Consider the following 15146-nt stretch of genomic DNA (forward strand, 5'->3'; position numbering starts at 1 on the left):
ATGAAAAAAACGGTAAACAGATTAGTGTGGAAATTGCAATCGCGCGCACGACAATCATTGCCACAAAAATCGCGAATACGGAATATCTGGTACCCGAGTTCTTGTTAGTACAATATTTCTTGATGTTTGATGGAGTTTTTCCAGGAAGATTGCCGTACAGAAAACTGCCCAAATATTGCTCAACAAATCCTTTTTATACGAGATTTGGGCAGTTTTCTGTGAGGAAATTTTCTTATGTGACGAATTTTCGTGCGACAGGAGACCCTAGCAAGTTTTCGTAGCGGCAGTTATCCTGGTAGCGATTCACATTTGGGATATAATCACCGAACCTATTTAATTAGGGCTGTTATCTGCATCGATCTTCAACGACTCGGAACAACTTCTTCCTGCCAATCCATTTTGTACCTTTAATTTTTCACATGGTTATCAAACGGAGAAATTCGTATTTTGGACTCCGTATTTTGTATCCGAGCTATTCCATCGTTCTCAGAAACAAGTTTCCTGCCTCTCCCTATCATGCTGAGGATAGCTTAATTTGTGAATTTTTTGGTCCATGGGATCTTCAGTATACACTTGTAGACCCACACCTCGAAAGCTTCGATGCGAATGATCATCCTGGTCTTCAGAGTCTACGTTTTGCATATATATATATAACAGTACTTTCCAGACGTAGCTCTTCGTGAATCTCAAACGCGTACGAAAATTGAGATGCTTGTTTGTGAGCGCCACCTCAATTTTGATGAACGCTGTTCTAGCCATCGATGTAGATGCGGATTTTTAAATCTTCATCTGGGTCCATCTCTTAATTCAACCAAGTACCCAGCTATTTAAATCTTTTAACTCTTTCTAACACCTCTCCATCCAACGTTAGATCACCGGTGTCTGTTAGCATTTTATCTACTATCATAAATTTTGTCTTCTTTATATTTATGCGCAGACCTCTTCGATTGCTTTCTTAACGTATACGTTCTAGATATATTTGCAGGTCTGCTAAATTTCCAGCGACTAGTGCCGTGTCATCAGCATATCTTATATTGGTGATTGTCTCTCCACTTACCTTGATACCCTCTGCTTTTTGAAGAGCATCATGGAAGATGTATTCGGTGTAGGTGTTAAAAAGAATAGGTGATAGGATGCATCCTTGTCTGACGCGTCGCTCTATAAGAATCTCATCAGTGAAGTGATCATCGACGCGGACTGCCGCAGTCTGATTCCAATAAATATTTCATAGCAATCTGACATCTGTCATCCAAAAAAAAATTGTTTAAAATTCACATCAGGCGAGCGTTTTGGACACGGTCAAAAGCCTTTTCAAAGTCTATAAAGCAGGGTGTAGGCATATAGTACAACTGAAATGATCTCATCAGGTCACTGCGACACATATCCAGGAAAGTCATTAACGCATGGCACACGCTCGCCTCGTCAAAAGGTCGACACGTGTTTCTGTACACGTATCTTGGAAACAAAGGAAGAACTCACTGAACCCATAAAAACCACGAACTACGTCCAGGCGTATGAACCCATAAAATCACGGTCGCAGCATAACTAGGGCAGCGCGAGTACCAAGAACAAAAGATGTGCACACGACACACTTCAACCTAAAACGTTTATAAAGCAACGCAGCAACCTCCACCGGCAGAGTGAGCCTCTAGAGTTCAACTAGATCACATCTCCGAAGAAACCTCTTCGTACATATGTAGGAATCTCGTCGTCGTCATCGTCATCGAAACATTCGAGAATATTCCGCAACAACAAACTACATTCCCGAAAACCAGACGTCGTACACCTGCAGTCATTATACTAAACTCAAGCGGAACGCCCCTACCAGTCGAGTGGAACCAAAACGGTCGAAACACGCCGCCACCATTAAAACACATCGAGCGGAACGGCGCCAATCATTCCAGAAAATTCTACGCCTCGACAAAAGTGCATTCCTCGTTCACGCATCAACAACCACATGCGCTTACGCATCAACAACCACTTCCATCAATCGTTCCAGAAAATTCTACGCCTCGACAAAAGTGCATTCCTTTCTTACGCATCAACAAACCACCACCATCGGTCAGGCGATTCCAGAAACACTATAAAAGGAGGTACAACCCAAACAACGCCAGTCGACCCACAGCAGCAAGCGTCGACACACAGCAGCAGACCAGTCAACATACAGCTCCTGACCAGCCACCACTACACTACGCGGACTTGGAAGATCAACCAGCCGGACGAGCCAGCAACACACTGCCGTATCCAGAGACCTTCCGAACATAGCCGAACAACGAGCCAGCAACACACTGCCGCATCCAGAGACCTTCTGAACATAGCTGAATGCCGAGCCAGCGACACTCTACCATATCCAGAGACCGCTGAACGACATACTTTTGCCCACAAATACCATACCTTTGTACAACCATAGGCAAACAATAAAACTTTATAAAACTAGCACAACAGTGTTTCGTTAGGCCGGGATACGGTCAACACATCGCTACCCCGCCTACACATACAATAACCATTGTACCAATTGAACAAAAATAAACGATCCTCTTTAAAACTACACAACACGTGTTTCGTTAGACCGGGATACGGTCAACATACCTTCCCTGTCTTACAAGGGTAAACAGACTACTAGTCATATGTGAACCAGTCACAGGACAACCGGTCGCTCTAGATCGGTCACAGGTGATCACCCGTCACACCCAAAAATTAATAATTGGTCGAATTTTTGGGTGTGACGGGTGATCACGTGTGACCGATCTAGAGTGACCGGTTGTCCTGTGACCGGTTCACATTTGACTAGTAATCACCGAACCATAAAGCAGATGTACACGGATTTGCGGACTTCTCTGCATCTTTGGAGTAGTGTTTTCACGCAGACAAGGGTCTTCATTGAACCAAGTACGCAGGTATTTAAATCTTTTAACTCTTTCTAATACCTCTCCGTCCGACGTTAGCTCGCCGTTAGGTCACTCTGACTTGACAAGCCTGTATTTCACGCAGTTATTTGCAATGCGCATTTTTTCAATGGATCGTTTGAATACGAATTCGAATTTCGAATAGCCGAGGTATTATGCAAGCGGAGTGAAAGTGCGTTTGCATGGAGTAAACATATGTGTGACGTTTCCGTGTCGTGCTGGCGAGTGACGGCGGTTCGCGGCGCCCCCGACTGTCATCTGTGGCGGCTGACGTCACGCGTCTCGCTGGCCGGGGGGCGCTCACCTCGCCCCTCGCCCCTCACCCCCGCTTCTCCACGTTTTTGAAGTTCGTAATCGTCCGTCAAACCCAATCCCCCGCCTTGACACACTTGCACGCCCTCATCAATACAATTAACCACCACGTCATGCACGTCCGATCGTCTCTTACGATGACATTCGCTGCACTTCATTCAATACATTTTTCGCATCTTTTGACAGCTATCGTCATCAGCCCAATGTAAATAAATAATAAAATGTATATCGTGTTTTAATAAATACATATGTAGGTCAAAAGCTCTCCGCTTCTTAGCCCCGTGTATATATATGCTAATTATAGATGTAAAATTCGGTGCCATGTTTTGAACGCTTTTCATTATTGGACACATTTGACGTTTGTCATTACTCACTTCAGTGTTGCCACTCACATTTTTTATCCCGGTTTTATTGCGGCACACACTGTTGAACCAATTCAGAATTATATTTTATCTTAAAATTAACCTTTGAAGGACGGAGTGTCTCGAACCGCGTATTTTTTATTCAAAATACAGCTTTTCTCAATACAAATAGGTTCAATATATATCTTATTTATCATTTTATACACCAACATAAAAAAACATGTTTTTGACTATTTTTGTATTAAAAAATAACGACAAGTGTCGAGACGCAATCGCACATAGGTAAGGCCAACAGGCGAGTGCACGACTCAATAGCCACGCGCCAAAAGCGACGAAAACAATAGCTTACGAAAATATAGCTGTCTCTTTCTCTCGTATTGATTCATCGATCGACAAGAATATGCAAACGAACAGTCAAAAACATGATTTATCGCAACCGCCTTTAAATCATACTTTGGAACTTAGAAATGTATAAATGTATTTTTTTACGATGTACCCTTTTCTAAATCATACAAAATCTATTAAAATACATTTCTTGTAGTTCGTTCTAGGAATACAAGAAATATAGGGTGTATAGCTTTGAAAACCTTGCACTTGCATACCCCACTTCGGTGAGGGAGGGTTAATGTTTCGAAAAAAAGTAAAACGATTTCGGTGATATAATAATACAGATTTATCAATACAATAGAATAACAATTAAAAGGTATAAAAAAAAGATGTACTTGTTTAGTAGTACGGCCCACGCTTCACGCTCAAAAATCAATTATTAAGCTTCGCTGCGACATCACGACATGTTTCGACTTGTTGACGTAGTGACGTATAATTATCAAATTTACAGCAGAAACGAATAATAGTTTCTAAAAGGTCGCGTTCATCCAGATATGAGTCCACAAAGTCTTGGTTCATTCGTCGTTTTTGTTTATGTCCACATTCGTTCTATCCGTAGGATTTTTTTGAGATTCCTGGATGTATTTATTATTAAATAAGAAAAAAACGTGCATTAAATGAGACATCTATTGAAATATGAGCCGTTATAATTGCAAGTGTAAATCTACTTCTCTTAATTTCTAGAAATATCTCGCAAAACATTAAATATAATGTTTATCAATATTTAAAAATACTGGTGGCCTGTAATAGGTTTATTCTGCTTTTCCGCGATTCTGGACATATCTTATTAAAATAAGTGATAACAATTTGTGAATTATGTCAAACAGAAATGGTGTTTTTGGAACTGAAAATTGGACTGCCGCCACTTTCAAATATAATGGCTCGTATAGTCAAAACGTGATATCGCATTGGAAAAAAATATAAATAATAAATCTTATAACATTTTGATTCAGTATGTGTTGTATATTTTCAGATTTATAAAAATATAAAAATAATAAAAAAAAAATGTCCGAAAACGAACCTTCCGCTGCCAAAGCGTCATCAGAAGATGATGACGATAATAAAAATATAACATTACCTAAATCTGTAGATACGTCGTACGAGATGGACAATTTGGAAGAAAGGTTCTCTCAACAACAGGTACTATTACTATTCACATACCACTTTAAATTTGTCTTTGAATTATAACTAAATATTCGTCTTTATTGTGCTTAGGTAATGATTTCGCAATTGAAAGAGATGGTGTTAGCCGAAGAGACGGCCAGAACTGAAAAAATAGCCAATACTAGGTTAAAAATGGAAAAGTATGTTTCGCAATTGGCGAAAATTCGCGACAGGGCAAAGCACAAACAAAAAATTCCTCCAAGCACTTCTAAAGGTTATTTCTCGTTCGTTTTGTGATGCTTTTGTCAATGACTGATCTTGAATTACTCGTTTGCGTTTTAGTTTCAGATTCCGTTGAAAAATCTACCTCCATAGAAGAATCTAGATCAACCGATTTATCAATAACACCGACACCTGACAATAGAGCTTCGGAATCTGAATCCGCTTCTCAATCTAATATTATATCTCCTAAGCCTTCTGGTTCGTATTGATTGGTTGGTTTCGTGTGCGTTTTTATGTCGTTGATGATTGTTTGTATAAATATTTAATCGAACTTACAGATATTGCAAGTGAGAAGCCTAAATTGCCGAATCGTGAAGTTACTAAACTATTGCACCAACAGATTAAAGAACGAAAAGCGATGATAGCGGAACGAACGAAAAATGAAAAAGAACTCGAAAAAGCCTTAATGAAAATTCAAAAACAGTTGGACGAAAGTCAGTCCCAATCAGCTGAAATTTTACAAGTATTGTTTATACGCTATTTTTTTTTAATTCGTTTTTGTAAAATTCATTTTTCATTTATTGCATATTTTTTTGTAGGTGGGACAATCGAAACTAACTTCTAATATTCCATTGATTTTAAATGAAAATGTGGATACTAATAAAACAATAATAGAATTGAGAAGTAAAATTAATCATCTGGAAGGCAATATATTAGACTTACAAGAAACTTGCAAGGAGAAAGATAATGTTATAAGATCTAAAACTGAAGCCATTACTTTGATGTCGGCCGATCTCAGCAGAAAAGGTGGGTTTCCACTACATATGATTTATTTTTATTGTCGTTTCCAATTTAAATGTATTGAAATTATTATATCTATTTTTATAGGTAAAGCCACTTTGGATTTACTCGACGATACAAAAGAACAGATGCAAAAAATGCAAGAGAATTTTGCTAATATGGAAAGTAATATGAAATCGGACAAAGATGCTTTACTTTCGGAGTTAGAAGTGTATAAAAATAAAATAACCTACTTAGAGGAAGCAAATTCTATTCTAGAATCTGAAAGGTTTAAATTGAGTATTGAAAATACTGGTTTAGAAGACAAGATAGCTGAGAAAGAAATTGAAATCACGAATATTAATTGTATGCTGCAAGAGAAAATTAAGGAATTGGATGAATTCTCATCAAAATTAGAAAATGTGCCTAAGATGGACGAAGCAGAAGAAAAGGGTGTCATTGAAGTGGCAGAAATGAATCAAATGACTGAAAAAATTGAAATTTTAGAAAAACTAAACAATACTTTACGTCAATCAAATATTGAATTGCAGGAAAAATTAGAATCAAACGCAGACAGAAAATCAAATACGCCACCCGCTGAACAGCAAGCTAAATCGTCACCGAAATCAAAGCCAAAATTCAACAAAAACACTTACAAAGGCGCTCAGAAAAGTAAATCTTTTGAAGAAGAAAAGAAAAATTATTTAGATAGCATCAAAAAATTAGAATCAACCATTGAAACACTGAATAAACAAATTCTAGAAAAAGAAATATTATTGCATCAAAAAGAAGTCGAAGTTGATCAATTGAAAGAAACACTAAAACCGGTAGAATCAATAGTTGAATATTCGCAAGATTTGGTCGTCACAGAATCATCACTTCCGGTGGATCAACCGATCGAAGGCGTCTCGGACGTTGTAGTTGGCGACGTTGAAGATCCCAACAACGTATCCTTGAAAGATCAATTGGAAGATGCCCTCAAACAAATTGAAAACCTGACTAAAGATCTTTCGGAAGCCAACAAAAACATGATTAAATTGAAAGCCACTCATAAGACTAAAGTCAAACAAATGCAAAAGAGCATCGATGACTACAGCAAAGTGTCGCATAGTAATGCCGAAGTTGTCAGGCTGCAAAGTGACGTGAATATGTTGACGCAAAAGGTAGCCGAACTCGAGGACGATAAAGGAAATCTACAACTTCATCTGGTCGATTACGACAGCGGTAGAGTTTCCGATTCGCAACTGCACGCTAAATTAGTAGACGTTGAAAGCGTCGCAGAGGAACGATTGAAAGCCATAGCCGATTTAGAGATGCAGAAATTCGACCTGGTGCAAGAATTGCACGTCGTCAAGCAGAAGGCCACCGAATTGGAAGACAAAATGGCCGATTTGACGTTCTTGGAGAACGAACATGTCTCATCTGAAATAAAATATGCTCAATTAGAAGAACAATTGGACGCTTTGAAGTCCGATAAAACCAATTTGTTACAGCAGATTGAAAACATTACAGCCGAACGAAACTCGCTGCTTTTGGACGTTGAAGCTATGACCAAAGAGAAATCGGAGACGAGCAATAAACTGGACTATTATATTCAAGAGAACATGGAGCTTATTGATAGATTGGAAAAATTGAGCGCTGAAAAGGTTAGCTCTGCCGAGTCTATTGAGATGGTCGAGTCGTTGACGTCTCAGGAGAAGTTGGAAATTGAACACTTCCAGAAATCGTACAGTGTTCAACAACACGAAAAAGAGTCCGAAGAAACTAAAGAAGAAGACACCTTTTCTAAAAGTGACACCGATAAAGCTAATCTGTTGAATAAAATTGATCTTTATTCTCAAGAAAGGGATAAAGTCATTGATAAGCTTGAAAGTCTTCAGGCGGCTCATAATGAAATATCGTTGAGGTTAGAAGAGTTGACTAATGAAAAGAAATTGTTGGAAGAACAATACGACTTCGTTAAAAAAGAAAAAGATGATGTTTGTATTGAGCTAAAGACTAATGAAGAAAAAATTGTTCAACTTGGTAATAAAATTGAAGAACTATCCAATGAAAACAGTTCATTGTCTGAAAAATTGAGTCAGTTGTCCACTCCGGTGAGAACGGAAGAAGTCATTGTTTCCGAAACCATCGAAGTTGAAGATACGATTGAAAAGGAGTTCATCGAATATCCGATTAAAGCTGAAGTTTCCGAAGCAACGGTCGAATCGAAACCGATAGAACTCGTGGAAGAGACAAGTAAGCCGGCTAAATCAAGTCAAAAAGGAGATAAGAAGTTCACTAAAGAAATACTCCGTTTGAAGAATACCTTAAAACATAAAGAAACTGAAATATCTGACCTTAACGTGAAACTGTCCGAACTTTCTGAAATGATTAAAAATAATGAAGAATTAGTCAGTAATAATACACACCTTAGTACCAAAATGCAGGAATTAATGGATGAAAATTCATCATTGAATAACCAAATTATCCAATTTAACAGTGAAAGAGACGTATACGATGCTTCCGTTAAAGATTTGCAACAATTCAATGCGGAGTTATTGAAAAGTAAAGACACGTTGGCTGAAAACATGTCGGTTATCGAAAGTAAAGATTTAGAAATACTTAGCCTCAAGCAGAACATTGTCCAAAAGGAAGAAACTTTCAATACATGTAATGCAAAATTAATTTCAGAACTAGAAAACAAAATATCTTGTTTACAAATTGTAATCGATCAGAATAACTGCAATGTTTCTGATTTGCATTCGGAATTGTATGAATCTTTCGATAATTCCGACAAGCTGAATTACCTGATGGAACGTTTGCAGACGAGGACTGCAAGTCTGGTCGGATGTTTAGATAACAAACAATTGGAAATTGTCGCGATTACCAATGAAAAGAGTGATCTTGTGGATAAAATGTTGAAACTTCAACTGCAGTGTTCCGAAAAGGATGAAATAATCAACAGTATTAAACAACAGCTTTTGGAAAGTAGCGAGAATTTCGATGATCATTCGCACGAATCTCTGGTGTCGAAATTGAACGAAAGGTTTGCGGCTTATGTAGCCGAAGAGGCGAGGCTGACTCAATGCTATAATTCGCTCGAGAAAACGTACTCAACTCAATGTACCGAATTTGCAGATGCTAAAAATAATTTGAAGAACAAATCTGATATGTGCGATAAGATGAAAACTGTCATTGAAAAGTTAAAAGACAAATTGAAAGCTGAAATTCAAAGATGTAAAGACCTCGACGATGGTATTAAAGCTCTGAAATCGCAATATTCCGATTTGGAAACGAAATACAATTGTATTCATGCGGATTTGCAACAGAGTTCTGCTTTAGAACATACGGTGACTCAACTTCAAATGCAAATTAAAGAACTATCATCTCAGAATGAAAATGCAATAGTTTCGGTGCAATACACCCAGAAAAATAACGATGATTTGGTTTCTCAGATTGAAGGATTGCATGCTAAGATTTCTCAGTATGAGCTGCAATTTGAACAATCGCGGCAAGAGAATGAATCGTATCTTCGGACTATCCAAGAGATGAAAGTTGAAATCAAAAACAACGAATCCGCTTTATCGAAGATTGCCGAACTTGAAGAACAATTGCTCGCTAAACAGGAAGAAGTCCAAACTTTGATAAGGCAATCGGAAGAACTCGGTAATACTTACAATGAGACAACTTCGGCTCACGAAGCGAAAATACAAGAAAGAGAAGTATACATTGAAAGTTTAGAAATTGATTTGAATAAATGTAAAGAGAAAATCAATCGTTTAGAGGAGAATCTGCAAATGATGGAATCTCTCGAAGAGAAAACGAACAGTTTGGTCACTAAACTGCAAGAGAAGGACCTGGCCCTCTCGGAAACGTTGCAACATGAAGACGAGTTGACCAAGAAACTCACCAGTTTGGCCGCCCAAGATAAACAGCTTCAGAAACAGTTGAACGAAATCAAACACGAAAACAATGAACTTCACGAAACAATCGCAAGTTTGAACGATGCCAAAAAACACCTACATGCCGAACTAGACGTGTTCCAGTCTGAACTGTCTCACGTGAAAAACAGCTTGGTCGATTTTGAAGTCACGAATCAGGAAAGGTATACACTGATCGAAAGATGTAACGTTCTAGAGGGCAATTTGAAAGACGTTTCGCACGAGTATTCGGAAAGGTTGAATGCGAAAACGCGAGAATTCGAATATTTGGAAACGACATTGCAGACTCAGTGCGAAAACTACGACGAGCAAATAAAGCAGACTAAAGAGCACTGCAAGCGGCTGCAGGAAGAGATTGATACGCACTGGAAGACCATCAGCGAAGCAACGGCCGACAACGAACGGCTCCGAAACGATATTGAAAATCTCAATTCTAACAATTCCACCAACATATATTCACCGCCTCTATTCAAATTTGAAGATTCCAACTTCCAACAGAGTCAGATTGTGATCGGTCAAGATGTGTTCAATTTGCAGATCGAAATCGGCAATCTGTCGTCGGCGTTGAAAGAAAGAGATGAATTTATTGTGCGGCTGCAGAATGAGATTTCAAGTTTGTCGAGTGCTCCTCAGCCAGTGTTGAATGAGGAAGTGTATATGAAAGCATCACAAGCGGTATCGATGGAAGCTTCGAAGTTCTTCGATCAGTTGAGCGTCGACAAGGCTCCGATATTCGATTTGCAATCTCTAGAAGACCAGATCGTATCCAACAACGGTGCTAAAGCACAAAATGTTTCAAACGTAGAAACTTCTATGATTAGAGGATTTTGCCACGATCCTCCGGTGGCAGTTGTTCAAACAAGCACTACCCAAACAGCAAACACGTCTATTGTTGACGAAATTATACAACCTAAAGTTGCTTTCAAGTGTTTCACATCTGAAGAAGCGACTGATGATTCGCATAATCAAAAAATATTAGACTTAGAAGCGTCAATGGAAACTTTGACGGCTGAAAAGAAGAAGTTATCGACTGACCTGGCTCAAAATCAGCTCAAAACAAACAAAGCATTGTTGAAATTAAAGGAATATAAACTTCGATATGATAATTTGAGCGTTGAATTTAAGAAGTTGAAGTCTAGTGGGGCTACGTCTGATTTAGACACGGCCATCCAAGAAGAACTCTATTCCCAAATAGCCAAACTTGAGGATAGGTTGAAGGATGTGTCGTCAAATTCCGATAAAGAAAAAATGGAGAAAGATGGTTTGCAGAAAAGGATTGATGTTTTGACGTCTTCCAACGAACGGTTGATAGAAATGAAAGAAAAGCAAGATTTAGAAATGGGCGTTTACAAAATGAAAAATCAATCCCTCAATGAAAAGTTGAAGAATCTTCAGTGGGGGGCAGATTTCGATATGGACGATGAAAATAGTCCTGAAGATGATGCTAAATCTGAGGCGTATTTGGAAACTATCGATGAATTGAATGTCAAAGTTAAAGGTTTAGAAATTGATAATGAATACTTGCAGTCGGCTTTGAGCGAACAGGAAAATAAATTCGAACTTATGATTCAGAATGAAAGGCAGCAAATGTCCGATAGAAAGGGTGAGTCTTTGGATGGGTTCAAAAAAGAAAACGATGATTTAAAGAAATCATTGGAAGAAGCTTTGGAAGCTAAAAATAATTTGAATTCTTCCCTCGAGTCCGCTTCAAAGGAAAATAACGATTTGAAAGATGAACTTGCCAAGTCGTCTGATATGATTCTTCATAATAGTGTTCAGTTGGAGTCGTTCAAAAATGAAAACTTAGATTTGAAATCTAAATTGGAAGCGTTAGTTTACGAATATACGGAATTCCAAGAAAAGTTCCATGTGCTGTTGAACGACAAGGATAGGCTGGAATTGAAGCATACCGATGTGTCAGCATCCATCGCAAAATTAGAGGAAGAAAATAAAAATATCACCGTAGAATTGACGAATTCCAGAAATGAACTGAGCAAAATTTCATATGAAAAGCAAGAATTAGTCGATATGTACGACGCACTGTCGGCGAATCACGACGAGATGCGTCGCAAGATAGAACTCTTAGAGGAAGAACTTCATCAGAGCGATACGGCCAGTTCTACATTTGTATCGGATTTATCAAGCACTCGTCAACAGCTCGAGTTAGTCAGTCAGGAGTTGACCGAATGCAAAAGCGATAAATGTCACTTTGAACTGGAGGTGAAAAATTTGCAAACCCACTTGGATAAGATAGCCAATGCCAAAATGGAAAATCTAAACGAAAACGACGGCTTACACATAGAATGTTTGCAGAAATATAACAACTTGAAGAAAGAAATGGTAGATTTAAAATATGAACAGGAAGAGTATGGTCTGGAGGTCAAAACCCAACTAGCGACGGAGATTCAAAAGTACCATGTGTTGTTTGAGGAGTGTGAAAATTTGAGGGCTGCCTTATCTGAAAAGGAAACGGAGAAGATTACAATGAATAAGGAAGTGGATTGTATGAAACAGCAGCTTTTTGATACTCAAACGACCTTAGTAGAAGCGCATAAAATGATGGAACTCAAAGATAATGATCTGAGACTGTTCTATGAGAAAGAAGGATCGTACGATAGCAAACTTGGTGATTACAATAAGTACTGTGACACTATGGATGCTGAATTAAAAAAACACAGAGATGAGGTTGAATCACTTCAGTACCAACTTCATGAAAAGGAAGTCGAATTAGCCAACATGAGGTTGAAAATGCACGACGAACGAACGCATTTAGAATCTACAATAGTCGAGCTAACTAGCAAAGCTACTTTCTTCGAAAAACAATTGGAGACCAAAGTCGAAGAGTGTAGAAGTCTCAATGCGAAACTAGAGGAATTGCGAACGCTCGTCGACGAGGAAGCAAATCAAATGGGCGAGATGAGACCAGCGCTAGAAGCCCAAGAGCTAGAAATCGTAACCTTGAAAGAGAATTTACAAGCTCACGTAGAAGCGTACGATAAGCTGAGCAAAGCTTACAACAAATCAGGAAGACACGTTACTTTTTCAGACGATACCAAATTCAACGACGATAAGAGCTTAGCTAATGTTAATAAGGATGATCCGGTGTCTCCCCGAGCCGATTTAGACCTGGCTCTGTACATGCTGCACCAACGAGACGTCCGCTGCGAGGAGTTGACTGTTGAACTGATGTCGCTGCTCGAAGAGAGGGACACGCTGCAGCTGAAGCTCTCGAACGCCATCAGAACCAACGAAGAGCTTCGCATCAAAGCTCAACAACCCCCTGCCGAGATTCAAATCGAGGAATCGCTCACTAGTAGAGCAGCACCGCAAACGTCAGCAGCTCCAGATAGTCCCGCCGAGCATCCCGAGGAGCCTAATTTGAATGCCAGAACGCTTTCGGAGACCAGCGAGCTGGACGGCAAAGAATCGGCCGGTTCATCCCTAGAAAATAAGTCAGTAGAAAAATCAAAATGGCGTCTTCATACATTTTCATTTATTTCATTTTGTTTTTGTTTTTTGTTTGTAGGATTTCTGAATTGCATTCCGTTAGTCATTTTAGAGATATTCGCGTCAAGGATGAGCGAGAATCTCGTCAACGGCAAATGGAATTGTTGCAGCGTGACATTCAGAACCTGCCACCTGAAGCTGCTGCTCAATTGAGAGAAGCTCACTATACCTTAAGTGTGTATTTTTTAGGTTATGGTTTTTCATACAAAGTCTCTTGAGTGAGATTATGTTAATTTTTTATGTTCATGTTGCAGGTCGCGATACCCAGAGTGCGTCGACAGTTTTGTTCAACTGGTTATGGGGCCGTACAACGCCCAAAGTGGTCCACATGTAGCATAATATCATATCTACATTTTAATTTATCTATGTAAAAAGCATTCCTTATTATATTATATATATATATATATATATATATATATATATATATATATATATATATATATATATATATCTTCCATTTCTGTATATTTTATAATTTATTTTCAATAATTCAAAATAATATGCATATTTAAATATAATATATATATATTCTGAGAATTCTAGTTTAGCCGATAATTTGCATTTGATATTTAAGTTAAAACAAATGAAACAGACTTGTCTCATTCGTATGTGTGATTATATTATAATATATATAATAATAAAAGATTATTATTTTTTTCGTTCTCTTTGTGTTTATTTGCGTCCACTCTGTGTCGGCGGCAACTATTAAGAATCCATTTTTTTTTTTACTGAGCCATCAAATTTGTAATCATTTTACAAGGGTTTATGCAAGTATTATTGTGTGCATGTACATTTGTAAATATTGTATTTTGTAAGTATTGTAAAAAATATACATAAAGACCTGACAGTAATAAAAATCTTTCTATTATTGGCTGTTTGTATTTTATTTGTGTGCATTTTTAATGCAGTTTTGGTCGCAGTGGATGCAACTTACGGCGAATACACATTCAAATGGCTTCCAGTCAAGAAAGGGCGTTCCCAGTTCATAGTTAATTCGTACGATGTTATTATTTCGACAAGTTTCTCCTACATTTCTTCAAATATGAGATTAGCCATTATCAATCACTGTCAAGATTATATCAATACAATGACAAAATATCACTGAAAATACTCTAGGGGGTGATTTTTGGGACTGTGTGCCTCAGGGATGGCTAGGCATAAACACGTGCCGCGTGCCTCTCTGTGTTTTCGCCCTTATTTAGGGTCGTTCTTGTATTAGTACATATTTTTTTACATAGATATTGTTACGTACACCGCCGAGTAAGTACAATCGGATTAGGCCGAGTAGCATCCCAGAGACTGTGTGACCGTTATAATTTGTTTCAAGGATTATCTCTAAACTAAGTGCATGTAAGCTAAACAATGGCCACCGAATTGGCCGCTATTGGTCCTTTCTCAGAAGTGACCGACACCGTGGGAATACATATCCGGGTACATGCCTAAACAATAGGGAAGTAACCGGACGTCAAAGATGCCCTGATAGACCTTTTCCTTTATAAGGAGGTACTTAGGCGATATCAAGACATTCTGGACGAAGCACTGCCGGTGTGTATCTCTTTAATCACCAATAAATGCTGTGACACGACTTTGGCCTTTTACTTGGATCCTCCACCCACCCCTACGCAACAATATATACCAGGAAG

At 38.4% G+C, this 15146-nt stretch overlaps 1 protein-coding gene across 1 annotated transcript; it reads left to right on the forward strand.

Annotated features, from left to right (window-relative positions):
* The first annotated feature begins 3058 nt into the window (after positions 1–3058).
* lva (lava lamp) lies at positions 3059–13894 on the forward strand. Its single transcript, XM_077436377.1, has 9 exons — positions 3059–3252; positions 4941–5107; positions 5183–5345; positions 5414–5551; positions 5632–5816; positions 5893–6100; positions 6182–13448; positions 13523–13677; positions 13758–13894. Exons 2-9 carry the CDS (start codon positions 4973–4975, stop codon positions 13835–13837), a joined length of 8331 nt encoding a protein of 2776 aa, XP_077292503.1. The 5' UTR covers positions 3059–3252; positions 4941–4972; the 3' UTR covers positions 13838–13894.
* The last annotated feature ends 1252 nt before the right edge of the window (positions 13895–15146 follow it).

This window comes from Arctopsyche grandis, chromosome 8 (assembly GCF_051622035.1).
Source record: "Arctopsyche grandis isolate Sample6627 chromosome 8, ASM5162203v2, whole genome shotgun sequence".
In the NCBI taxonomy this organism is placed as follows: Eukaryota; Metazoa; Arthropoda; class Insecta; order Trichoptera; family Hydropsychidae; genus Arctopsyche; species Arctopsyche grandis.